The sequence below is a fragment of the Oryx dammah genome, unplaced genomic scaffold (assembly GCF_014754425.2).
Source record: "Oryx dammah isolate SB20612 unplaced genomic scaffold, SCBI_Odam_1.1 HiC_scaffold_26, whole genome shotgun sequence".
In the NCBI taxonomy this organism is placed as follows: Eukaryota; Metazoa; Chordata; class Mammalia; order Artiodactyla; family Bovidae; genus Oryx; species Oryx dammah.
The window spans coordinates 23,575,860-23,603,201 of record NW_024070210.1 but is presented as its reverse complement, the minus strand read 5'-3'; the positions used below and the strand labels follow the sequence as shown (position 1 = coordinate 23,603,201).

The 27,342-nt window shown below is 50.8% G+C and overlaps 1 protein-coding gene across 7 annotated transcripts in view; it reads right to left on the bottom strand.

Annotated features, from left to right (window-relative positions):
• Positions 1-2,295: 2,295 nt before the first annotated feature.
• Positions 2,296-27,342, bottom strand: part of TMEM229B (transmembrane protein 229B) — a 40,896-nt gene continuing 15,849 nt past the window's right edge. The window contains exons 1-3 of one of the 7 annotated variants that reach the window (XM_040226235.1): positions 25,314-25,506; positions 15,790-15,971; positions 2,296-6,108 (exon numbers count right to left, since the gene is read on the bottom strand). In XM_040226235.1, coding sequence (XP_040082169.1) covers positions 5,590-6,093 — 504 coding nt within the window. In that variant the 5' untranslated portion in view covers positions 6,094-6,108; positions 15,790-15,971; positions 25,314-25,506 and the 3' untranslated portion in view covers positions 2,296-5,589. Of the gene's footprint in view, positions 6,109-11,030; positions 11,186-11,403; positions 11,483-15,781; positions 15,972-17,564; positions 22,997-25,313; positions 25,507-27,342 lie in introns of those variants that run through there. The other 6 variants (XM_040226241.1, XM_040226237.1, XM_040226238.1 and 3 more) reach the window with 6 other exon arrangements.

The following is a 27,342-nucleotide window of genomic DNA, read 5'->3' as shown; positions in this document are numbered from 1 at the left end:
GAGAAGTCAGCCCACTGCTGAGAGCATCAGTACTTGGCCTTCGGGTCTACACTATGTGTCTCTTCCCTGGGGAGTCCTTGCCTATCCCTTAGATGAGTCAGCTCCTCTGTCAGACTGAAGCTTCTCTTTTGGAGGCCTGATCAACACTGTACTGATACATCTGCATGAAAGAACATTCAACACCTGTTTCTTGACTAGCTGTGAGGACCCCGGTAGCTAGCCTGGTCCCCAGCTCATTGTAGGTGTCCAATAAGAAGTTGAAGAACTAACCAGGTCAATTCTCAGGCCAACTGAGTTTTCAAAAGGAAAAAGATTTCACCTGGTGGTGAAGACCTTGATGCTGGGAAAGACTAAAGGCAGGAGGAGTAAGGAACGATAGAGGATGAGATGGTTGCATAGCATCACTGACTCAATGGACATGAGTTTGAGAAAGCTCTGGGAGTTGGTAATGGACAGGGAAGCCTGAAGTGCTGCAGTCCATGGGGTCGCAAAGAGTCGGACACAACTGAGTGACTGAACTGAACTGGTAGTGTCAGACCCTCTGAGAGCACCTACAGCTAGGGACTCAGGCTTAATCTCAAGAGAGGGAAATAGGATCAAAAGTGGAAGGCCCAGGGAATAAATAAAGCTGCACATGGGAGGGAGAGAAGGTGTCAACCCTAAACCCAGGTTGCCAAAGGCCAAAATCTCACAACCCTCCCTCCATGAGGAGCCATGAGCCAGTCGGTTTAAGTCTTGGCTGAGATGGTATCTCATACTTTCTTCTTTATAACCCCATCTCTCCCCCGAAACCTCCTCCTTCTGAACATTAATTTCTCATTGTGGATGGCCTTTGGAGGGGCTGGGCTCTAACAACATCCAGAATCTCATTAAAGCACAGAAGAGCACCTGAATCATCACAAGTTCTTGCTAAAGTAAGAGAAGGGTCTTCTGCTCATATTGAAACAAAAAAGTGATATGGTAAATCACAACTGGAGACTGGTTGCCCCCAGACCGCCTCTGTAAAACAGAGAAACAGCGAAGCTCACCTAGGATGGGAGAAAATTCGAGAATGAGAGTGAGCATCCCGTGCAGTGCCTGAGCAGTCGCAGCTGCAGCACCAGCAGCAGCAGCAGCCACAGCTGTTGTTCTTCTAACCTGTGATGTGATGAGTCCGAAGGTCCCTTTGAATTGGGTAAGGGTGGGGCAGAGGAGGTAAGGAAGGAAAGTTATCAAGAAAGGAAGGTATCCACTGAGTAGAGTACAGAAGGAACTGGCCAGTGAAGAAGGGCCTCAAGTCCTTTCAGGCTCTTTGTTCTGGGTCTTACCTCTTGCCTCTTCTCCATTAGGTAGACCTGGCTCCATGAAGCTTGCCTCTTTCTTTTTAGAAACACCTGCTCTAATGAACTAGTCTTACAGGTTTGTTTGTACTGACATGTAAGTGACTGTTGGGGCTTTGCTCATTTGTATAAAGGGAAAAGTTTTCAGTTACAGCAATGAATACCATCAAGTGAGGGGGGTGCGGGTGGAGGCTGAGGGCCTTCTCAGTGATTCAGAAAGCTCACTGCCTATTCCATCCAGAAAACCAACAGGTATTTTATAGCCTAGCTGCGGCAGTCGGGGATGGGATGGGGTGGGGTGGGGTGGGCCGGCAGGCCATCTTGGTTTGGTTAAACTGGCTGAGCAAATTCTGAACCCTCCCTCCTCTTCCCAGAAGTAAGAAAGTAGGCAGGAGGGTGGTGGGAGGAGAGGAGGACAAGGGGGGTTTAGACAGAAGAGAGGTACACGGAGCAGGAAGGGATGACTCCCTCCAAACACACTTCTCGGGGAAAACAGCACTGCCAGCTGGTATGCAGGAGTCTGTTTCTAAATAGCATGACTCCCAAGGCAATGGGAAATAAGGGAGTCTGGCCTTCTAGCTCTTTGGGGTACCCTCAGACTCTCTCCATGGGCCTTCCTGTCCCATGAGACATGGCAGGTCATGGCTGGCATTTCGAGAGTTCATCTCATGGGCAGTAACCTATTGCCAACCTGGATACTGCCTGAGTGGCTCCATCTGCATTGCAGTCTGGGCCCAAAGTCAGGACTGGACCAGACTGTGATGGGGAGTGGGAGGGGCTGGGTGGAGAATTCAGGTTACTAGAGCAGGTCAGCACAGAGATTGTGGATAGGACTGGTGGAGAGGGCCATCTGCCCTTCCTACAGCACGGCCCTGTCCAGCGTGCTTCAGGACAGCGTGATGCCAGTGTGTGCAGGGCCAGCAGCCCCTAGGGAAAGGGCTCCAAAATATAAGAAACAGAGATGGGCCAGAGTCAGTCCTGGAACACAAACACCAGTATATTTTATGTGCACGAATGTGAAAAGAAAGAGACAACGAGACCAATGGAGACAGAGCAGGCAATGGGTGCACCAACCAGTCATGTGTCCTTCAGAAGAGCTGCCATAGCTGGGAGACAGTCCCACCCACGAAAGGCCCTTTTGCAGAGCAGGGACCTGCAGGTCCTCCAGGCCTGGGGTGACCTTGGAGTGGAAGTTGCTTTCCTTGCCTGAGCCATGACTCCCCCAGGCCTGGCCCTCCTATTTTTCTGCATCCCCTTGATGGTGTCTGCATAGCCCAGAGTTTCATAAATACAGGTTCTCATGACCTCATCCACTCAATGGCTGCCTCCCCAGGAGACCCATGCAGAAAGCGAGGGACCAGGACAAAAGGACTTCGCGGGCACCCCCTAGGTATTATTGCTGTGAATAAGCATAGGCCATTGTGACTCACTGGCACATCAGAGGGGACATGGCACAAGGGGCAGGATGCCTAGCAGATGTTGGAATTGATTCAACCATGCAGGGCAGCACATGGCAACCTGTGACTCAGAGATGCTGCCATGGCCAGTGGGGAGGGGCCCAGGACATCAGAGGTTCATGAACAGTGAGTAGATTCTCTCCTGCTTTGCAGGGCTGGATTACTCCAAACTTTTGAGTCCTTGGGCACTAATGGATTTGGGCCCTGAAGATACCCAAAAAAAAGCAAGAATTGAGGTCTGGGTGACCTCTGGTGAGCTCTGAGCCTGCAGATCCCGGTCACCTGGAGTGAATGTGAGAGAGAACAGGAGCCTTGGGGCACCTGGATGAAGCAGGAGCATAGTGCTCTGCACGCTGCCAGGCAGGCAGGTTTACTCAGGGACCTTTCGCACTTTAGGGCCCAGAGAGATGGTACCAGGGAGCATGGACAGGGCAACCTTCTGGAGCAGATAGACCCAGTGGGCCATCCAGGGCTGTCTCTGGGAGAGAATCACAGAGGCCTTGGGCTGGGAGACATCAACAAGCTGACCCCCAGATTTCTGTCGTGGAGGAAAGAATAAAAGGTGAGTGGTATGGTCTAAGGGCCCACTAGGGGGCTTGGAGGGGTCAGGGGTGGAGGTTCAGGAGACCAAGATAACATGGAGCAAGGGGAAAAGACCAAGGAGACGACTACAGGGCCATCGTAGCAGGTGACTGTGGAACAGGGGACCAGGCAATCCTCTTCCTCTGGAATCCCCTCCACCTGTAGATGGAAAGCAATTGGCCCCCACTGGAAAGTTGAGTCCCTGGGAGCCCCAAAGCCCTGCAATTGGAGCCACATAAAATCAAAGGGACGGTTAATCCCTGCAGAATGTAGGTTGTGCCTGGACTTGAGGAGCCTGCTCAGGACAGAGAAACTGGGGATCACCCTTTATCCTGTCCTGGACAGGGTCACTGCAGAACACAACCCTGCCAAAGGCAGAGTCTCCCAGCCTTTCTCCCAGTCCAGGACACCACTCTGCCCACCCCCAGCACCTCCACCCCGGCTTGCGCCCTGGCTGGTACTATCTGCACAGCATACCTGGAGTAGTACAGCAAGAAGAGGAACTTCTCTCCACAGGTGGTATTACCACTTTTAATGTTCTATAAAAAGGGAAAGGCTAATTTCTACCTAAGAGTCCTAGGGTGGTCAAGAAGAGACCGCCTGCCGCGGGACAGGCTGCGTTCGATGGAGCCCTCCCCTGAGGGAGGCAGCAGAGCTGGAAGCAGGCTGGAGTTAGGATCTCACTGTCCACTGCCAGCAATGGCTCTGTCAGTGGGGAAGGTGGGCAACTGAGATGACAATGCCCGTGAGCATGGCAGGCTTAATCCTGCTTAAGAAGCAAGCTCCGTGGGCTCGTCTTTCCGGGAGGGGGAAGGAGACGTTAGATCTGAGGAGGTTTCGCTGCAGGGCTGGGGCTATGGCGGAACCAGGACCAACTCATTCCCGCTACAGATGCTCTGAGGACCCTCCCAAAGCCAAAGTGTTAGTCGATCAGTCGCGTCCGACTCTTTGCGACCCCACGAACTATAGCCTGCCAGGTTCATCTGTCCATGGAATTCTCCAGGTAAGGATACTGGAGTGGGTTGCCGTTGCCAAAGCTGAAAAGCCCCCTTTTCCTCCCTCAGTCTGGAAGGGAGGAAAAAACTCAGTCCAGACTCTTCAGCACTGGATACCTGCTCCTCCACCTTCTGGAAAGCTGGACTGTTCCTAGCTGGTTTGAAAATAAACCAGCCAGGTGCCTTTACTGCCCACCTCCCCCTTCAACTGACTTGTCTCTCGGTCCCCATTGTGGATCCGTGGGGCACATCTTAGCCTGACTGTGCGTTGGGGGTATCATTCGGTTTTTAGCCACTGCAGGGAGGTGAGCACCAGGGGCCCGGCCACTGTCCCCCAGATAAGGGGGCGGGGAACCATAACAAGGAACTTCCCAAGGATCAGGCCAGTGGCAATAGGGGAGGGAAAGCTGCAAGAGGGTGCAATGCATCTGCTCAGGGCTCTATCTCTGGCAGCTGTTATGTTGGCTAGGGAGATGGGGGTGGGGACAGGTGGGGTGGTTGACATGGATACAGGGGGCTGTAAGTGGTAAAAAGGGGAAACGCCACCGAACACACAGGGATTGAAACCTCCCAAAGCCCAAGGTTGGTGGGAATCCAGCACCAGGGGGGAGCCCCAGAAGGCCAAGGGAGCAGCTTGGGGCCCTGGGGGAGGGGAGAGGAACCAAGGGAAGGCCTCCCAGCCCTTGCAGACCAGCATTCCTGCCCAGCAGCCTCCTAGCTGCCCAGTCTCTTCTTAGGCTGCAGCTCAACAGGCCTTGGGGGGAGGTATTGGTTGCAAGCAAGCACCTGAATATTGCCTAATGGAACCAGCCCAAGCCCAACTAAACCAGGTGAGAGGGAGGGAGGCAGCGGCGGCTGCAGCCGCCAACAGCCCCTGCAGGCCTTGCCTCCCACCTTCTGCCCCCTTCTCAGAGTACCTTAGCCAGGACAGGGCCTGCTGCCTCCAAAGTCACCCACAAAAGTCCAGTCGCTGCGTAACCACAGGCCTCCCGCCTCCAGCCCCTGAGCTGGGCTGAGATCCAGGCACTCTACCCCAAGTTCCTTTGCCGCCCCCAACACCTGACCATGCCTCCAACCCACCCACAGCGGAGGGTCCGGGGCTGCTCCGTGTGCTCCTCCATTGGGCGGGGCTTGTGCGGTACCGAGGGGGCAACCCTACCAGCTTGGTACCCTTGTCCACAGGGTCCATGAGAGCCCCCGGGGGTCCCAACCCAGCAGCTCCCCGCCCCCACCAACTCAGTCAGTCTTGACATGGCCATTGGCCAGGGCCAGGGCATCGCTGGGCTCCCCGGGCTCGGCATCCTTGTCGAAGCGGAGGCGGAGGGTGTTGCGGATGATGAACTGCTCCACGATGAGGGCCCCGCAGAACCAGGGCACGGCGTACTCCAGGGTGATGAGGCCCATGAAGTCAAAGTCGAACTGGGAGTAGTCCCAGGGGCAGGCGTTGAACTGGCGCAGGATGAAGCCGGTGGTGAACTCCCACAGGTAGGTCCAGAGCGTGTAGATGAGACAGCGCAGCAGCAGCGGGCAGCGGCCTCGCAGGCGCAGGTACATGCGCTCCACGATGAGGATGGACGTGCCGTAGATGAAGAGCGCCCACACGCTCGTGACCCCCGGGAACTTCCAGTTAAAGTTCACCACGAACTCCCAGGCCGCCGTGAACATCACCTCGCAGAAGTAGCCGTGGATGGCGTACAGGTACCAGCGGGACAGCGCCGTCAAGGGCTCGGCGGAAGCCATGGTGCCGGCTGGCCGCTGGGGACCAAAGGACACACAAGTGAGGGGGGTGCGGAGGGGCTGCCACCGCCCGGCCCAAGGTCTGCGGTGGCCAGCCAGAGGGGACTTCAAGCCTGCTTCTGCCTTTCTCTTTAGTGAGCCATCGTATTCCTAAGCCTGTTCCTTGTTCCTTACTTCAATTCATATTCCTTACCTGAGCCAGGGAGGCAGGAGAAATGAAAGAATACAAACAGCCCCGACTGGCTTCCTCTGAGCCAACTCTACTCAAGTACTACTTAGAGGGAGGTGGCTAGCACACTCCCCATCATAACTTCTTAGGATTTATCCGTGGCGGCTATCCTGGCCCAGAATCACCCCCATTTCAAGCTACTTTCTGATCTTTTGCCCCTGGGGTTCCCGTCTCTTCCTTCACTTCTCAAACATCTCCACATCACTCACGTTTCTGAGATCTAAGGAGCCAGTAACGTTGGGTGTGTATGTGAATATGTAAAAGTTACCACTTTCCCTTGCGTTAAGTGTACACTGAGTGGAATTAAGTTCTGACTCGTTGTGCTACCATCACCACCAGTCATCTCCAAAACATTTCCCCCATTCCAAACTGAAACTGCACACACATTAAACGCCGACTTCCATCCCCTCCCCAGTCCATGCAACCACTGTTTCAGTTTGTCTTTATGAATTTGACTTCTGTAGGTATCTTATAATTTAAATGGAATCATACAGTATTTGTCCTATTGTGACTGGCTTATTTCACCGAGCATAATACCATCTTTTTCATGGGTCATCCATGTTGTGGCATGCATCAGAATTTCCTTCCCTTTTTAAGGCTAAATAATATTCGATGCTGATCTATCTAGATATATCATATTTTTTTTAAATCAATTCATCCATTAATGGGTGTTTTTGGTTACTGTGAATAATGCTGCCCTGAAGTGTGCTTAGTCACTCAGTCGTGTCCGGCTCTTTGCAACCCCATGGATTGCAAGCTGCCAGGCTCCTCTCTCCATGGGGATTCTCCAGACAAGAATCCTGGAGTGGGAGCCCTCCCCCAGGAGATCTTCCCAACTCAGTGGTAGAACCCAGATCTCCGGCATTGCAGGCTAAGCCACCAGGGAAGCCTGCTGCTCTGAACATGGGTGTACAAATATGTATTCCAGTCTCTGCTTTCAATTCTTTTGGGTACACACCCAGAAGTAAACTTGCTGGATCATATGGCAATTTTATTTTCATTTTCTGTTTTCCACAACAGCTATACTATATTACATCCCCACCAGCAATGCACAAGAGTTCCAATTTCTCCATATCCCTGCCAGCACTGCTATTTTCTGGTTTTGTGATGATGGCCATTCTAATGAGTGTGAAGTAGTGGCTTGTTGTGGTCTCATTTGTCTTTAAGTGCTCTGTTAAGTGGGGTTTTGATGTTTAGTTTGTTGAAAGGAAACCAGTGGGCTGACAGAGGAGAGAGTGCTCCCTTCTACTTCTTATTCCCTTCTGTTCCTTTCTTTGAAACCCCACTGATCTTCAAGGCCCCATCACATTTCCCCAAAGACTGGCCTGGCCCTGCACTGGAGACTGTGGACCACTCATTTGGTCCTTTATTCAATACTACCCCAATTTACTATTTTGAGGCACATGCCCTCTTGATCTCACCAGCCTGTGTACTCCTCGAGGGCAGCAACTACCTCCCAGTCCTCTGTCCTGAAGCCTTGGCACAGACCTCCCCTGAACAGGCATCTCTAAATGACATGTAGTTTATATGGAGGGTGGGATGAGAGAGTTCATGGTTAAACCGAGAATGGGAAGATAAAGCACTAGAACATGAACCACAGCTCTGCCAGCTGCCAGCAGACTCGGCTGACACCTCTGGCAATCCTCTCTCCGCAGTGGTAGAGGGGACAGAGGTTAACAAGATGACATCTGTAGGGACTTCCCTGGTGCTCCAGTGGCTAAGTTTCCGTGCTCCCAACGCAGGGGGCCTGGCATCCAAGACTCTCCAGGATCTCACTCCAATCTACTTTTTCAGCCTAATTCTCACATTTCCAGCTCTCCCTGTCTTACCACCATCTGGTTCATTGTTTTATGTGTGTTTGATTTCTTGCCTCCACAAGTACAAACCCAGCTTATAGGTTACCTCTGGTACAAAATCTTTGCATCCTCCCAGCCACAAATCCTTTCTTCCTCCTCTGAATATCCACAGCAAGTACTTTGTCTTTCTTTGGTACAGATGATTTTGTTTTACTATGTTGATAATTTTCAATCTCCAGCCAAACATCCTTCCTGTGTGCTATACCTATTTATCCTATTCATTCTTGAACACCTCCACCCAAGTGTCCTATGGGCACCTCATATTCCTTTCCTTAATCAAACTCATTATCTTCTCTCCAAAAGTCTGTTTTCCTCCTATGACCCCCATCTTGATTAATGGTACCACCACGCACCCAGTTAGCAGACAGAGGTCCTTCTTGCTTCTTCTGCCATATTGCCCCTTTAACCTGAACTCGCTGAAATTAAGGGCTTTGTCTGATTCAGCACTGCATCCCCAGATGCCAAGAATAGTGCCTCGAACACAGTAAACACTCAATTCAAGAATGAAGACATTTTTATCACTCAGCAAGTGCTACATAACAAATCATCCCCAAACTCGGTGGCTTAAATAAACTCTCATTTATTATTACAACTCACAATGCCTGTGGATTGGCAGATCTTGGCTGGCCTCAGTCACGAGACTGTGAGTCATCTGACGCTCTGTCTGTCCTATGCTTGGCCGGGATGGCTCTGCTCCGCTTGCCTCTCGCCCCTTCCCTGGGCCCAGTGGACTAGCCTCAGCAAGTTCTTCTCATGGCAAGGGCAGAGGCCCAAGAGCAAGCAACCCAACTGCACCAGTGCTTTTCAATACTGGTTAAGTCACGCCCCCTAACATCTTACTGGTCCAAGCAAGTCACATGGCAAAGCCACCAAGTCAGCCATTAACTCCTATCCATTCTGCCTCTTGAATATCTTGGAAATCCATCTCCTCCTCTTCTTTCCTCTTTCTCATTCCTGCTGTAGTTCAAGCCTCACCGTCTCTCACCTGGATGACTCCAATAGTCTCTTAGTCTCCCAGCCTTGCCTCGCTCCTTTCAATTCACCCAGCACACTGTTGAAAAACAACAGTCTTTCTAAAATACAAACCCAATGTTTCTCTCCACTTAAAGCCCATTAGTGGATCTTCAATATCTGCAGAGTAGGGCTCAGCTCCTAGGCATGACTGGCAAAGCCCCTGGTGACACACTTCTGCTTTGGAGCCTCTCCACCTGATCTCTCCGTTGCTGATTTTGTTACCTGGGGTGCCCTTCCCAACTGCTGCTGCTGCACAGGTCACCCCCCATCCCCGCCACCCGCCCAACCCATGGCCCAAGAAGTCATAATCCTTCTTCAAGATCCACGTCCTCCTCTGTGAATATTTTCCTAAACCCTTGCAGCTCCAGAGCTGTCCACTACCCTGCCTACCTCTGCAACCCGTTTGCTTCTGTGACGATAGCTAGCACTCAGCTTTGCCACAATTTGTTTGCAGGCCAGCACTAGTAGCCGTTTGATGAATGTCTGTCTAATACAATATTAAGAGAAAACAGGCAGAATTCAAAACAGAATACTTAGTACAATTTTGATTTTGCAAAGGCATGCAGTGTGTGTTAGTCACCCAGTTGTGTCCGACTCTTTGTGACCCCATGGGCTGTAGCTTTCGGGTTCCTCTGTTCATGGAACCCTCCAGGCAAGAATACTGGAGTGGGTAGCCATTCCCGTCTCCAGGGGATCTTCCTGACCCAGGGACTGAACTTGCATCTCTTGCACTGGCAGGTAGATTCTTTACCACTGAGCCACCTGGGAAGCCCCAGTTTCCTTAAAAGTGAGAATAATGAGTAACTTGCTCCAAGGGTTACAGGGCAATGGGCGAGCTAAGAGAAGTCCACTATTAAGGATAGAGCAAATGCTCAAAAAAGGTGGCTTTCATTTCTGCCACAGAGCCAGGCTTCTGGTCGGCTTCTCCCTCCCACCTGTGCCAGGGTCTTTCTGCCCCTGTCCTTGCTAGCAGCCGGGCAGCCTTCCATGCCAAGCAAGTCAGGTCTTTGCCTCCACCAGAGCCACAACCCAGGCAGCCAAGCTACTCGTGCAAATAAAAATCATACCACAGCCCACAGGAGGACAGAAACTCATCTGAGGAGGGTCAACAGGAGCTGGAAGCTCCTGTGTGGCTAAGGAGGTTTGATGGAAGGGGAGTGGTCCCAGAACCAGCCCTGTGAGGGCCAGGCTTTAAAAGAAGTGTGAGTGAAAAGGCCAGCATTCCTGCACAGTTCCTCAAGCTCTCATTTTATCCTGAACTTCCAACAGGTCCTAAGCTCTGCCCAGAACAGAGCGGGACTCCAGTGAAACTCACTGAAGAGCGAGGAGGGGTCCATGGTCTGAAGTGGTTGGACGGAGGTGGCCTGGAGACCACTCTGCCTCCCCTGAACTCAGGTCTCTCCACCTGGCCAGCACTTGTACCCCTGGCCCCTCTGTCCCACAGGACCCCAAGGAATGGGCTTCTTCAGATGTGTCCTTCATCAGCCTCATGTAACTGGTGGAGACATCACTCAGCTCAGTCCCCATCTTGATGCTGATTTTAAGACCCTGCTGACGTTGCCTCTTGGTCTCATCTTTTGCAGCAGCCAAGAATGGCTTCTGGGCCAGTTACACATCAGAGGCTCCAGCCCCCACCCCCACCCTGGAGCAGGTGATGCAGAAGAGATGGACCCCCTAAACCCTAGGGAGCAGAAGCAAGATTAAAGGAGTAGCTGTCAAAGGGTAAGAGGATGGTGGTGGAGAGAGAACAGGGCGAGCCCAAGACCTGGATTCCATTTTTAGAATCTTCCGTGACTGGAAGAACACAGGTAGGTTGGGGGTGGGGCGGCAGGAACGCATACCTAGGTGAGGTCAGGCCGCGTCTGAGAGGTTGTGCCAAGACTGGTCCACGGAAGATGAATGGGGAAAGCTGGAAGTCCTGGCCGGGGCCAGAAGGCAGGGGTGAGGACCAGGACAGGGATGTGAGACAGTGTCGTCAGCTGGGATGGCAGCTCACAGTGTGATGGGACAGATGCTAAAATTAGAGGCGGCCAGTGGCCGGGGAGGATTTTCAGAACTCCAATCCCCAAACCCATTTCTAATCATCAGCGGAGCTATGCTTAAACTTTGAGCTAGCACAGGCTCCCCCTCCCTCTGCTAGGCCCAACAGCCCCCCATCCCTGCCTGGCCTCCCTCCACCTGAACCCTTTGCCCCAGACCCTTCCAGTACCTCCTGTTCTGCCCCGGGGATCAGAGCCTGAGTCAGAGTCGCATCAAGAGGAACCAGCAGCTCACAAGATGTTGCTTCTTTCTCCTGCTGACAAACATAGCCATCCTGAGGACCGTGACACAAAGATGGGACAGCCGGCAAAGAAAACTCGGGGCGGAGTAGACAGGAAGGCGTGGGCAAGACTGAGGGCAGAGAAAACGATCTGGAGAGCAGTGGATGGTTTCACAAGCAGGATTCGGGGGAACGGCACACAAGTACAAGAGCCCTTGTGTGTGATGAAAGAATCTGGGCACAAGGAGTTCCCGCAAAGGACAAGAGCCCAGGAGTTTCCTAAGGACAGGGCGCTGCCCCTCCCAGGAAACAGGTGGGGGAGAGGGGAAAGCTGGATTTCTGAGCCTGGCTCCCTAGGAGAATCTCACCTGCTATTCTCAGAACCTGCTGAGCTGTTCCTTAGCTGGCAGAGAGCAGAGTGAGTAGTTGAGAGAAGTGAAGAGAATACCATTCAAGTCCAAGATGGGCTGGATGCAAAACCAGATGGGGTGACTGCTCTTGATTTTGCCCCAAACTCCCATTTTGTTCCCGGAAGCTAAGGTGCTACAACACAACAACTCTGGGAGTTTTCTTCCAGAGAAGCATCTTGCTAGAAAACTGGGATTCCCCTTCCATGCAGACAGGCTAGGCAGGCCTTCCTCTTTCACTTCATTTACTCCCCAAATTTCACTCCCCATCCCCAGGCAACAAAGTAATTAATACCACTGCTCTGGGAGATACACAAGCCTTCCAGGGGCCCCTGAGGGCAAGGGATTTGGGGCACGGCTTGAGCGACCCTGAGTCTAGTCTCCTGGTAGGGGAGTGGAGTCAATGAAGGGTGGGTGGATGCCCAGACAGCTGGGTGCCAGATGCAAGTTCTCAAACAGTCCTGAGCTTCCCCTGTGGTCATCAGGTTGAAGGAGAGGAAAACCGTTGCGGGGAGGGCCTTCGGGGCCAGAGGGAAGCAAGTGGGGGGAAATACCTGTGGTCACTGGCTGGCCAGAACGCCGTACAGTTCCACCCTCTCTTGCTGTGGGTGTCCCCCAGGAAGGCTCCCAGGGATGGTCCGCCTGCCACTTCCCAAGTCACAATAATAATCGGGCACTCTTCACAGTACTTTCCATGTGTTAACGCAGATAATCTTCAAGCCCATTTCACAGATGGGGAATTTGAGGCAGAGAAAGGCTGCAGAATTAGCCCAAGTTCTTACAGCTGTACAAAGTAGCTGTCCGCTGGGATTCAAACCCCAGCTCCAGAGTCTTCCCTCCTGATCAGCGCGCCTCATGGCCCTTAAGCCTGACTGCAGGCTCCTCTAAGGCACTACATTTTCTGAGTTTCTGCTTGTGGCAGGCTGAGATGGTATATGGAGAGACAACAGGAAAGCAAGAAGGACAGGAGCTTCTAGATAGATCATCAGTGAAGCTCAGGTCTCGTGTCAGAGCTGCTGAAGGCTCTCAGCCTATCCTGAGAGGCCAGGTTCTATTCTGAAGCTGCGTTCTGGCAGGAACTATGTGAAGGTCCTCCTGGGTGACCCTCCCAGGACCATCGCAGCAGCACGTGCCATTCAAAGACCTCTCACCAGGACATATTACCCAGAGCTTCCCTGACTGCCAGCCTGCCCTAGTGCTGCCGGGAATCTTAGATGCCCCAGCCCTGCCATGGCAGTGCCAGCCAAGAGCAGTGGAGGCTGCCCAGAGAAGCCTTGTGCCTGGAGCAGCAGCAGCCAGAGTATCAGAAGCAACCGATCCACGCAGGGTGGCCAGCAGGGGAGGATTCAGATGGCTTCGGATGCTAAGCAAATCCCAGCTGGCAGGTGCGGGTGGGCAAGTGGGCCTGGGGCATAAAGTCAGGTTGGCACAGAGGCTCACCAGGGCTCAGGCAGCAATGGACAGCCTGCAGGTGGTGCCTGCAGGCTGCAGGACCCCTCTTCCCACACCTCCTGAGGCTGCCTCTCTGTTGTCATTCAGATCTCAGCTCATCCATTACCCCTCAGAGGATTCTCTGATCTCTGATGCAAAGCAGCCTTCCCGTCACTCACAGCGTGCCATTTTAGTCACAGCACTTTCAGTTTCTGCTATTTTGCTACCTGTTCACTGTCTGTCTCTCCCAATTAGAATGAAAGTTCCACGAGGGCGGGGCTCTGCTTTGTTCATTCCTGGGTAACCAGTGCCTAGAACAGTGCCCGGCAGTGAGATCCACTGGTTTTATCTGTGAATGAATGAGTTGATGATGAGCGAATGGGCCCAAACAGGTTCAGGTCCTTAAACTGATAGGAGCAGGTATAAAAAGTTAACCAGCTCAGCCTTTCTCTTCAACTCTTTCTTGGGAAATATAGCCTTTAAAATTTTTTTATTTCTAGCATTTTCAAGTCATTTTCCCAATTACAAAAAATGACATGTGCTCACAGTTGAAATTTAAACATGACAGAAAGGAATGATGTAGAAAGCAGAAGTCCCCCATCTTCCCACATCTTAGAGAAAATCACTTTTAAAGGTATGGTGTGTATGTATCCAGATTTCATTTCATTTTAAAAGAAACAAATTCAGGCATCATAGAAAGAAAAGGCATTCATAATCCGAGCAACTAGCAGCCATTATCATTTCCCCTCTGCAATCTTTTCTCGTGTGTTTATTTTACAAGTTAGTGTAATGTACTTATCCTGTAATCTGACACTTCACTCATGACATCATAATCATTTTTTCAAGTTGTTATATTTCCCATGTCCTCCTCATTATAATGGCTGCATAATATTCCACCAAGGGGGAAACTAGAATTTACTTAACCTAGGTGTTCAACACAGGGAGAACAACTGTTTTCCATATCCACTCTGACAATGACGCCACAAGAAACAACTCTTTTATGCCTGTAACAGGAAAATTCAGCCCTTGTCTTTGCTGGGACTATTTCCTAATGAAAGAGTCGTCAACAATTCCAGAAGTGGGATCACTGGACGAAAGGGTACAACCATTTTGGTTTTGTTTTTGGCCACTCCGCACGGCACGTGGGATCTTAGTCCCCCAACCAGGGATCAAACCCACGCCCCTGTAATGGAAGCACGGAGTCTTAACTACTGGACTGCCGGGGAAGTCCAGGGCACAGCTGTTTTAAGACTGATGATTTAGGTTGTTCTGGGGAATTCTGTGTAATGCAGGGAATAGGTCTCTGTCTGAGTGGCTGCGTTTCCCATAGTGGCCTCCATGACCATCCATCCACCCCAAAGCCCCTCCCATGGTCCAGGTTTGCTCACACCACCTCGGCTATAAATCCACACAGTAACACCCTTCCTGAAAGCCTGTCCAGTCACGAACTGATTTTGTAAGCCTCAGCTGACTGAAAAGTAAATTCTAGCCTTGAGTGTTAAGATATCAACTAGCAGTGGAGTCAAGAGTTACCTAAAGCCGAGAAGTGCCCAGTTGCCCTCTCTCCTAAGTAGAATCTAAGGGCTCCGGGCTCCCATGGACCAGTCCAACACCTCCTGGAAGCCTATCCAGTCGGGAGTGCAAAAGCACCAGCCCTCCCTGCCCTGCCTTCTTGGGGAGCTCTCAACATGCTGGCCCCGAATCCCTCAGTGGGACTGACTGCCCTATTCAGACAAATGAGCCTTTAGGCTGGACAGCCTCTGGATAAAGCAGCCCTGATTGTCATTTTTAAAAGTGTCATCAAGGAAAAGCCAGAGGCTGAGGCTGGAAAGAAAGGCTGTGTGAGGACAGAGGAGACTCCACAGCCAGAGGGCCCTCACCCTAGAGGCTGCTCCTCTGGACTGAGGAGGAGATGTGGCTGAAACACTGTGAAGAGTGGAGGGTCTGCTCCTCTTGACGACATTTGTGGCAGCCAAGACGCCACAAATCCCTCCCCATCCAGTGCCCTGGATGCCCTACCCAAGCCACATAATCCACTCGTGGCTTCTGTGCAGAGTCTGGAAACCTAGGTAAGATCCAGTTCCCACTGCACAGAGGTGAAGCCCAGGGCCCAATGCATCCATGAGCCTAAAGATGAGAATGAGAATTGGAGAAGTTGCCTAAGAAGTCTCCTTAGGGCCCAGGGCCCAATGCATCCATGAGCCTACAGATGAGAATGAGAATTGGAGAAGTTGCCTAAGAAGTCTCCTTAGGGCTGGGTGTCTCCCATCACTTAGCTCGACTGGCTCTGGCCTGAGTTTTAGAAGCCATGCAGCTGTAAGATGGCTCGAGCATGTGATACGGCCTGAAACTGCTGGAAAACCCCCTCTCACTCCAAAACCATTACCCTGTGACAGACCCTCGGATGGGAAGCAGGCTCAGAGGTGGAATCTCCAGACGTGTGCTCATGCTGCTGAGGCAGGAAGGGCCAGTGATTCCCCTGGGAGCCAGTAACATACTCACTTATCACACCCTTGAGTGCGCGGCTCTGAACAGACATCAGGATCACTGGCCACGAGTGTCCCGGGTTAACCTTTGTCCCGGTGCCTGGCTGGGCCGCAGTGCCATTCTCAATAGTGTGAGCAAGCATTAGTCCCAGGGCTCAGCTGATCCTTGGCTACTGGGCGGGTGGCTTCCATCTATCCCTGGAATTAAAGAGGAGGAGTTCATCAGCTTAAACTGCTCCAGATCTGAGCTACCAGGCTGGTCAGAGAGGCGACCTCAAGGCAGACATGACCACTCCAGGCACTGGCTCAGCACCAGACGCGCAACACGCCCAGGCCACGGGGCCCTCTCCTGGAGCCGGCCACCTCCTCCCGGCCATCCTGCTCACCCAGGTCTGGTTAATCCGGTGATGAGAACCCGGCAAGGATCCCAGGCGACTCCCACGGGGGCTAGGACTCAGCGCTTCTTGCGCCATGAGTGAACGTGTGCACACTTGTAAATCTGATCGGGGATATAATTTTAGAATCCAGTTCCCTTCTCAATTTAGCTTCACATTACACTCTCACCTTCACCCTGTAGTGGGTACATCTGTTCTCAAGGGCAGTCAAGAACCTCACAGAAGACAGACAACATAGGACATTTGTTTTTAGCATCTGGGGAGCCAAGCACAATTACACCTGGGAAAACAAGCACACCAACACAATGTGCGCTAAAGCCCTCTCCCTGCAACCCGACTTACTCAAATTTAATTCATTCTTTTGAATTTTTTTATTATTGTCAGATTGTTCCCATTAACATCAGTAACTGACTACAAGCTGATGTAAATCTGACTTTATAACATCCCTTGCCACATACATATTTTTAATATAGCCCTAAGACTTGACCATTTGGTAGAGATTTCAACATTTATTTTTGTTTCCTAAAGGAAATCAACCCTGAATATTCATTGGAAGGACTGATGCTGAAGCTGAAGCTCCAGTACTTTGGCCATGTGATGCCAAGAGCTGACTCATTGGAAAAGACCCTGGTGCTGGGAAGGATTGAGGGCAGGAGGAGAAGGGGACGACAGAGGATGAGATGGTTGGATGGCGTCATCAACTCAATGGACATGAGCTTGAACAAACTCTGGGAGATAGTCAAGGAGAGGGAAGCCTGGTGTGCTGCAGTCCATGGGGTCACAAAGAGTTGGACATGACTGCAACTGAAAAACAACATTTTTGTTTTAATATGAAGGTGCTGAAGCTTCCACTGAAAATCCCTGGGACACTGGCCTTTCTGCACGAGCCCAAGGACAGAGCGCAGATCCAGCCCAGTCTACAGAAGCAGGGACCAGCTGCTCAGAAACTGAGAACAGTGAGTGACCGGGCAGAGCTGTCCCCATACCCAGTGGACATCAAGCAGGGAGAGCCACAGAGGCGCCGCCTGAGCTGCCGCCCTCCTCCTTCCCTCTATCCCCAGGCTCTCTGAGCAGGGGTGATGGGCCTTTGCTTCCAAAGCTGACAACCTGCAAGGCAGCAGGGAGGGGAGCCAAGAGAAGTAAAAGGGCAGGGCTTGGGGAACTGAAATTCATTGTGTGCGCATGTACTTAGGGGTAGGAAAGGTGTGCACCCCTGGATCTCTCCCCGGAGCCTCTCACTGAGAGAACTGGAGGATGAAGGACAGAGGGGGTGAGGGGCTGTGGGTTGCTATGCTCTCCTCGCCTCAGCCCCTCCCCATCTCCTGCACAAACAGGAGGGCCCCCCTCCCTTCTCCCAGCCTGCCAGACTGGGGGCAGGGGTCACCCTGGCACGTACCTGTCATTGGCATGTCCAGCATGCCCTCCACCCCCAGCATCACCATGGCCCAATGCCTGGGGAGTTTGATTCCCCTTCACAGGCACTTCCCCTTCTCTGGGCCCTAAGCAAGCTTCCTTAATAGCACAAGTCAAACCCAAACAGAAACAGAAACCAAAGCCCACATCCTGCCAGCACAGCCTGCCTGCAGTCAGCCCTGGGAGCCTCTCACTGGCTGAGGGGCTGCCCCAGCAGATGAAGTGCAGCAGTCAAAACGGGGTCCCTCTGGGGCTGCTCCTCAGGTTGGAGCCCCCCTCCTTCCTCATCTGCAGGCTCTCCCTCTAGGGAACCAGGGGCAGGTGGGGGTGCTGGACAAGGATGTGATGGGGTCCCACCTCTGCCTGCCAGTGCACCAGCTGTCCCCAGACTCCTCCGACACTCCCTGGCCCCTTCAACTGGGTATGAGAGCATGCTGGTATAGAGGGCATGCTCCCTTATGGACAGCATGACCTGAACCAGAAGTGTCTGGAAGAGAGGAGCGGGCGGAGAGCCCTTAGACAACTAACATGGGGGTAGAACTTACACTTTTTCAAGTATATCATCTCTCATGATTCTCCCCAAACTCCTGCAGGGAAGGCAGGAATTAGTCTACCTCCCACCCTGTCCCCAACCCTGCTGCATTTTAAAGATGAAAGCACTGAGTTTCAGGACATTAAGCAATTAGGCCAAATCCACACACTTGATTCAAACCCTGGTCCTGGGGCTCCAGAGTCACCCCTCTCTCCACACGGCATTCCTTCCAGTTGCTTCCCATCCCAGTCTCATTCTCAAGGCCCACGTCCGCATATGCTCGTCCTTCACTGAGTGTAATCTACTTAGTCTGTTCCGTAAGCTGCTTACTTGAAAACATTCAGCTGAGTCTGTCCGTCTAGCTTCTCCTTCAACCCAACCAGATGCCCCAGAAGCTTGAAGGGGTAGAGACCACGTTCAAGTTCAAGCTCTCTCTAACTGCCCTCTTCCGCAGCCCATCACACCCACGCCTCCTTTGAGATCCTGCCCCTCTTCATTCTTTTGTGACAACGTCCTCCCACAGCCCCTCAGTTATTCTATCACCGATGTTCCTACAGGGCATTGAACATCCTTGCATTGAAACATATGGTCCCATCTTAAAATGATTCAGTGTCTGTTTCCCCCTTCATATGGTGAATCCCTTGAAACCATGGAACTTCTGTTGGATGGAGGGACAGGCAAGGTAGAGAAGGCTCCAGCTAAATTATTGGGTGATTGTAACATCCAGTGTTATTAATCAAACATAATGATGCCTGAAAGTGTTAAGTCACTCAGTCATTGTCTGACTCTTTGCAACCCCATGGACTGTATGTAGCCCACCAGGCTCTGTGCATGGAATTCTCCAGGCAAGAATACTGGAGTGGGTAGCCATTCCCTTCTCCAGGGGATCTTTCCAACCCAGGGATTGAACCCAGGTCTCCTGCATTGCAAGCAGATTCTTTGCCATCTGAGCCACCAGAGAAGCCCGGTATGTTCTCTAATTTTTAGGCCAAAAGGTTCTTTCCCACAAAGCGTGTAAATATTGGTTTACATTGGCCAGGGGCTGTCTCTGCAGAGGAAAGAAAAAAAGGTACTTGCTATCCTTTCTCCTACCTACAAAAGCCATCACCCAGCCTAAGATGAGAAGAGATGAGGTGAGTGCCTGGGGTCTGGATGATACAGAAGACATGAGAGGAGAGATGGGGCTGGAACAGAGCATCCTAGGCATCCTGGGAGATACTGCAGGCTCTCACGTGGGCAAGAGGCCAAGCTCAGGTTCAAGTTAGAGAATATCAACGCTTATTCTGTTATTTCTACAATGTGCTGGCACTCTCAAAAGGCACATCCAGTTTTCATATATGTAGGATTCATCTCCCAAAGAGGTTTAACCAGCAGCTGCTGGCAGGAAATTCCCACTGCAATGCTCTCTCCTCCCCTGTAACTATTTAGGGTAAGCTGGGCTTGCAGGATTGAATCTCTGCTTCTCCAACTAGAACCTCAAAATCCAATCTACTGTCCCCCCGCCAACCCTTCTCCATGGCTCAGAACCTAAGACTGAAACCAGGAAACGGCAAGGAAACACTATGCCTTTTTCTTTCCTATTCTCTTCCACAGATTCATCCACTCAGGTGCCTAGGAAGTAAAGAGAAGATGCCCCAGAGACGCAATGGGGTTTGCTCTCGTTATGCATATCCTCCCCAGTTCTTCCCTTTCGACCCAGAACAACTGCTTTTACTTGTCCTGTAGTAAGACCAACCCCGAACGCAAGTGGATTTGGCAACTTCTCAAACCAAGAAGTGAACGCTCAGCTGCAAACGCAATAGGAACTCCAAATTCCCCCGGGGTGGGGTGGGGAGGCTGAGTGTGGTCAGCTCTGTCTGGGGAGCAAGGAGCCCCAGGCCCTGGGGCCTGACTGGCATGCGGAAGAAAGGGTGGAGATACGGGATGGGTTCCCCACTCCGCCTGGCCATGTCCTTCCACTCCATTTCCCTCACCCTGGGCTTGGAATTTGGGTTTCCCTGCCTGCCTGCTGGACATCTCACCACCGCCCCCCACCCCCCGCCCCATCTTCTGTCTCACCTGCAGACCACCCTGTCCTGATAACCTTTCTTCTTCCTTCCTCCTCCCGACTCTTCAGCCCACTCTTCCTGAGTCCCCCGTCCCCTCCTCCCCCCAGAACCAACCCTGACAGCCTGCCTACATCCCCCTACACCTTAGAGGGTGGTTTCTGACCCTGTGCTCCTTGCCTTCCCTCCCATCCCGCCCCCTGGCACTGGGTGGCTGCTGCTCACTGCCTGAAAGGCTGGACAGCTGCTGGGCTCTCTAATTAGCTGCCTGGCTGCCATCCCAGAGTGAGGTGTGTGTTACTGTACAGAGCTGCCTCCCCTCCCCTCCACCAATAATCGCCTCTGCAGATCCCACTGGGTGGCCACTAAGGGTCCTGGGGTCCTCATCATGGGACCCCAGCAAGGTTCCTGCTGCCAGCTGGATAGGAAGAGACGACAGTGGCCTCACAGCCTCCCCCACACACTGAGCAGGAATTCATCTCTCTGGTTTCTCCCTATTACTGCTCACATCCTTAGGAGGTCCCACAGGTAGATCCACCACACCCTACCTTTGGAGCAATGGAGACCCTGCCCCTTCGTCACCTCCCCAGCAGAGGCAGAAAGAAGCCCAGGGCAAGGACAAGTCTGAATGTTGTCAACAGCATGACACCCAATGCCCTACATTTCACAGCTTTCTGCAACCAAGCCACCCCCGGAGATTTCTAAACAACCAGGGGATCAGATCCAGGAAGTCCTGTGGAGGCTGGTTTCTTCATCTGAGGTGTCGTATTCCAGCAGTCAACAAATATTGACCAAGCACCTGCTGAAGGCCAGGCACCGCACCCATTGTGAACAAGGCGAGATTCCTGCCCCCTTGATGCTCGCGGCTCTGTGGGGAGACAGACAATAAGGAAGCCAGCCAGCACATGCTGTAATGTCTGATATCAGGCCATGAATAAGGGAAAAGGCCTGGTAGGGGACAGAAACTAGATGCTGGAGGGCGAGTATTAAGCTTCTCTAAGGAGCCAGCATCAGGCATAGGTCAGAAAGATGCAGAGAAGCTTTGCAAAGAGTGTCGGGAAAAGCATTCCAGGCAGAGGGAACAGAAGTGCAAAGATCCTGAGGCAGAAACAAGCTAAACAAGCTTCGTGTAATTAGGGGTCTGATATCCCCTGGCCCCAGAGTCCTCTGGTGATCCCCATAGGGTCTACTAGGTCAGAGCAAAGTGCTCAGGTGCCAAGTAAATACAGCCAGCCCACTGAAGACTCTTTCTGTGGTCAGGGGCTGGAAATTATGAAACCTTCAGCTTTTGTTTGGCAGTTGTGTTGAACGATGAAGGGAAGACAAAATCCTTTGACTGATGGCCTAGAATTTCCACCTGCTTCTGATCAAAAGAATTTAAGTAACTTTAGCAAATCCTCTCTAGTCCGGGTGTTTCACCTTAATAAGAAAGTAGATATTCCTTTTTACTCCAGCTAGTTTGTTAGATTTTCTGTCACTTGTGATCAAGAAAATTCTGACCAGCACAGGTGGTTTTCCCTCATCTGGAACGTACCTAGCTGGCATGAGAATCACGTACCTGAGCACCACCTACCTATCTCTGCTGCTGTGAAAACCAGTGGCTTTGGCCCCTGCAGACTGTAAGGGGGCAGGACTGCGGAATGAAAAGGTCAGAGGCCCAGCACAGTCCATGAATCTCAGCAGGATGGCTATAGCTCTGGGGGTTCCAAATTGCCCTTCTGGTCACTGATTTTTTTCATTGCCCCTTGACTCACCTGGCCTTTGCCAACAGCACACTCAACTATCTTCTCCAAACGGGACATGAGAAAACTAGTAGCCTAGAGATGAGGCCCAAGCCAAGAAAAGGTAGTACTCAGAGATGAATTTTCTGAAAACTGCACAACTGCACTAGCCAGTCTGATAGCTACATATAGCTATTTAAATTTTAACTTTAATTAACTAAAAATGAATAGAATTTAAAAATCCAGCTCCTTAGTCACCGGAGCCACATTTCAAGTGCTCAGAGCTACATGTGGCAAGTGTCCACCATATTGGACAGTGCAGAGGTAGAATGTTTCCATCATCACAGAAAGTTCCACTGGACATTGCTCTTAGAATTACCAAGGGTGTCCAAAAGGCTGGCAAACTTACAGACCTAAGGCCGAGCTTCACTTCCTTGCTCTTGGAAATCTTTGTTTTCTGAACAGACACCCTGCCCTCCCTCTTTCCCACAGACTCAGACCTAGTCAACCAAGGCTGCCATTGTGAGATGGGGGAGAATGAACCCTTGTTCCAAGAGAGTTACTGTTTACTGTCTGAAGAGTGACTTTTATCCAACAGGCCAGGAGAGGGCCCTGGCCATTGGTGAATGAGACCTGCCCTTGTGTCTTCGGCTGTAACTCTCAGTGTAGGGGCTGCTGCTTGGAGTGTTTAAAAAAGAAAATTTCAAACCATTTATTGAGTACCCTCTACATGCTGGCCAGTTGCCACACAGGTCGTCTCGTGGGTCCCCTCTATGAGCCCATGATGTGGATTGACTCAGAAGGCAAGGGAGGCTCAGAGGTTTAATGACAGCTGGAAAATGGGAGGACTGAGGTTTTCATTAGCACTTCCCCTCCCATCACTCATGAGAGATGCAGATGTGTGGACAGGAGTCAGGGCACTTAATTCTCCTATGGCAACAGGCCACCTACAGCTGCCCCTTCCTTCTTACCACAAACAATCTCATATGACCTGCCCCTTCCAGCCTACTCAAGCCCACCCAGGGGCTTGGGAGAGACGCCTTCCATGGATCTGCCCACGAAGGCCCAGTTATTGAAAGACACCTTAGAACACATCAGAACCAAAGGAAGGTCATGGTACAGAAGATAAACCCTAGAAGGGGGCAGGGGTCAGAATACAGACATGTGACATTGCTCTTGGGCAAAGAGGAGAAGGGTGTGATCAAATTTTTGGTTTTGGAAAGACATCTGGACCATGGGTTCCTTATCTTTGCATCCTCACGTCCTGGATAAAACTTGACGTACAGTAGGAACTCAAAATCCAAGTACTGAATGGGAGAAAAGGCAGGGGGCAGGTGCTCCAAGAGTGAGAGGCTTGGCCAAGAGGGTCCTGAAGGGCAGGTGCACTGGGGAAAGACTGAGCAGTGAGTTGTTCAGGAGGAGCTGTGATGGTTGCTGTCTGCTCTATACACGACCTGATCTGATCTTCCCTTTAGGTAATGGCCAGAGGAAAGGCCAGCATACACGAGGCTGGGCACTGACTGCAGCCAAGTGCTTCCACTGTGGGCCTTAAGCCCTGCAACCCTGGTCCCTCTGGACCAGCTTCTCCCAGACAGCTCCATTCACTGTGAAAGCACCGAGCCTTGCAACACGTTCAGATATGGCTCCAAACAGCACTTAGGCAAGAGTAATTAAAGGGAATGTTATCTCAGTCAGGCTCTCATTAGCCACGTAATTAGACTGCTGAAAATAATTAACATTCCTTTTGACAAAGGAAGCAGAGGACCCATTACATTCATTAGGACAGCCTCAAACCAGCCTGAGGAAGGCCCAGAAGAGGACTCATCACCTCCCAGGCCTGCACAAGAGAAAGTCAGCATCCAGGATCCCAGACCAGGTGGCAAGTCCTGCCCTGGGTCAGGCTCCTGGGTGAGCGGAGAGAGATGGCAATGGATGCCTTCATGTACACATTACAGATGATAATAATAAGACACTCATACAGCTCACTGAAGAATATTTGAAGGAAATGTATCACTGTATCAAGATGACAGACCAGGGGCAACTGTGTACCTCCCCCAAGGCCCTTGAAAATGACAGAAAAGACATTTTCCAAGAAGAATAAATCCATTACAGCACCAAAAAACAAGAGGGAATTCTATCCTTGAAGATGGAAGCAAATGAGAATAAACTGATAGAGAAACCACAACCCCCCCACCAAATAAAACCATGAAAAATAATAATAATTGACATTCATACAGCATATTCATTCATTCATATATGCTGTATGAATATATCTCATTGAACCCTCACAAAAATCCTTTGGGACAGAGGCTATTATTTTCCCCACTTTACAAATAAGACCCAGAGTTACATAGCTTTCCCAAGGTCATAGTGATAGTAAGTGCCGGCGCTAGGATTTGAACCCCAACAGGGTGGCTAAGGATTCAACATTTGGGGGAATGGCTCTGAGGGCTCCAAGTTCGGAGCAAGCAGATTAGCGGTCCAGGAGAGGCCCTGAGTGGTTGGTCATGGGATCTGGAGTGGCCAGGCCAGCAGCCCCCGCCCCACGTCTCCACCCAGATGTCCCTCCACCAGGGACATTAGGGCACTGAGGCAAAGGGACACCTAGACAGCTCCTGCATCTCCAACAGACACATCCCACCCTCCTGTCCCCAAACAGCGGTGGCTGGCTCAAGAGCATGTAATTGGGATTCACAGAGAGGCGACTGAAAAGCCTCAAAATACAGAGAGAAGCACAACCAAGGTGCACCCAACATTTGACAAAAACCAAAACAGCCAAAGAAGCACCAAATTAGAGAACACAAGCTCTAGCTAGAAAACAAAATTAATAAAGTCAACAGACTGAAACGTTTGTCAAAATATGATTAATATCCTCTGAGGGACAAGAAGGGCTCCTGAATCTATGAACCCAAATAAGCCATTGCCAGAAGAATGTCAAAGATCTCAGAAATGAAGGAACCACACCATGGTTAACTGGTTATCTCTGGATGAAATAACAGAGTGACTTCATTAAAAATTGTCTTTCTATAGCTCTATTTTTCTAAGCTTCTTACACCACACATTTATCACGTAGAATCAGAAAAGTTTTTTTTTTAATGCCTAGTATGAGGTAGGTGTTCAGTAAGGGGTAGATCCTGCCACCTACAGCAACCCTTGGCCCCATCCAGGCTGGTACATAACTCGCCATCCCCCAGTCGCTCCATCCATGCTCTCATCTCTGGGTCTTTGTGCACACGGTTCCCCTCCTGGAATGCCCTTATTTCTTCAATGCCCACTCAGAGATGACCCTTGTTAATGAATGGTCCCTGCATCAATCTTAAACCTAAACCACTCTGATCCCTCTCCTCCCAAACCCCTAAAAGCCTCTAATTCTCCAGGGTCACAGGATAACTCTTGTTGAGTTGTCCTGTGGGGTCACAGTACTGAAGACTTACATGTCCTTTACCTTTCAGTGACCAAGTCTTGTCTCCCCAACTCAATGGTAGGCTTCTTAAAGGCATTGAAGGAATGAGCTTTCTTTTTATACCCTACCGTGCCCAAATAAAGCTGTGAAGCTTTCGCAAGCACATTCTTATGTGTCAGTTGAGTGAATGACGAACGAGCTTCTGTTTCTGGTGGGAGTAGGAAGAAGGAAATTATTGTGGAGATGCGGTTACTCAACAGGGCTGGGTGGCAAAGCCAGGCCCTCCCACATGGGCGAGGCCCTCATAAGTAGGTCACCTGGTCCCAGACAGCTCAACCTCCTATCCCTTGGGTGGGATCCTGAAATACCTGTAAACCCAGTGTGGATGATTGCTAAGTCTTGGGGCAAAATGTAGATGAGGAGTAAGACATTCATATGGTCTTGTCTCCCTACAGACTGCTTATTAGTAGTGAGGAAAAATTAGTAAACACACGTTGAAGAAATGGGACACCTTGGCCAAGTGATCAAACTTCACATCACACAAAAGTGACAGAAGGACATTTGGTGCCTCTGGATGTAACACACTGAAAAAGACACAATATCACTCCTGTGTATGCTAGCCAGGAATGTGTAACTTAGAGTCTAAACATAACCCAACAACAGACCAATCCAAAGGGAAGAGCCTTCCATTTTTTTTTTTTTAAGGTGAAAAGGAGGCTATCTTCTTCGAACATGTCAGTGTCATGAAAGACAAAGAAAAACTGAGGAACTGTTCTGGATGAAAAGAGACTAAAAAGACATAACAAATGCCATGTTGAATCCTCACTGGAGAAAAATGCTGTAAAGGATGTTATTAAGTTAATCAACAAATCTGCAATAAAATCAGCAGATTAGATAAAGTGTCATATTAAAGTTCAACGTACTGCAGATAAAACAGTATCCTTATTCTTAGGAATCCACACATGAATTATCCAGAGAGAAAGGCCACCAAGTAGGCAACTGACTGTAAAAAGGTTCAGAAAAAAGAGAAGGAAGGAAAGAGAACATAAATGATAAAATGTTAAAAAATATTGAATCTGGATAAAGAGTATATATGTATTCTGTGGGCTTCCCAACTGACATTAGTGGTAAAGAACCCGATCCCTGGGTGGGGAAGATCCCCTGGAGGAGAGCGTGGCAACCCATTCCGGTATTCTTGCCTGGAGAATCCCACAGACGGAGCCTGGGGTCTACAGCAAAGAGTCAGACACAACTGGAGTGACTTAGCATGCATGCATGCGTGTTCTGTACTATTCCGGCAACTTTTCTGAAGTTACTTCTGAAGTGAGTCTGAAATTACTTCCAAATAAAAAGTTAGGAGAAAAATAATGACAGCAACAAAGGAACCCCTGCCATTAGGGGATGGGATGGAGTAGAGCAGACATGGAGAGTGAATGCAGCGGGGACACTGGTCGTCACCCGTCTACCTGGGCCCCAAATTCTAGCCCTGTCAGTGGGTCTCTCATAGACACATTTCCTCTCCAGTGGGGCCTTCCCCTTCTCTTACTTCTCTACCCGTTTACTCCTCTCTCTCCCCAAGATCAGTAGTCTTGCAGGAGACCACCCTATCAGGACCAGAGGACAGGATTATTTATATCTATCCTTGGACGTACTTAATATTTGCTGACACTTGTTTTGTCCGCAAGCCCATACTAATGAATCAGGGTATGTTTGTGAAACCATAGCCTTCTAGGTATTACCTGGTATTTCATTCCCCCTACGCTGCCCAGATTTGTGGTTAGTCCTATTCATAGTGCCTGACTTTAGGTCTTTAGACCATGTTCATCCCTTTTGAGATCTCATGCAGGCACAGCCTCTCTCCCCCAAGTACCATGTCTTGTCACAGCTGAGTGTGGCCACTTTATTTGTTTTTGTCTTCTATTTTTTGGTAGTTCCCCTACCAGGGATCGAACCTGTGCCCCCTGCCATGGAAGCATGGTCTCTTAACCACTGGACCACCAGGGAAGTCCCAGGGTGTGGCCACTTTAAATAACGCACCTCTTTAAATAAGGGGCAGGCGA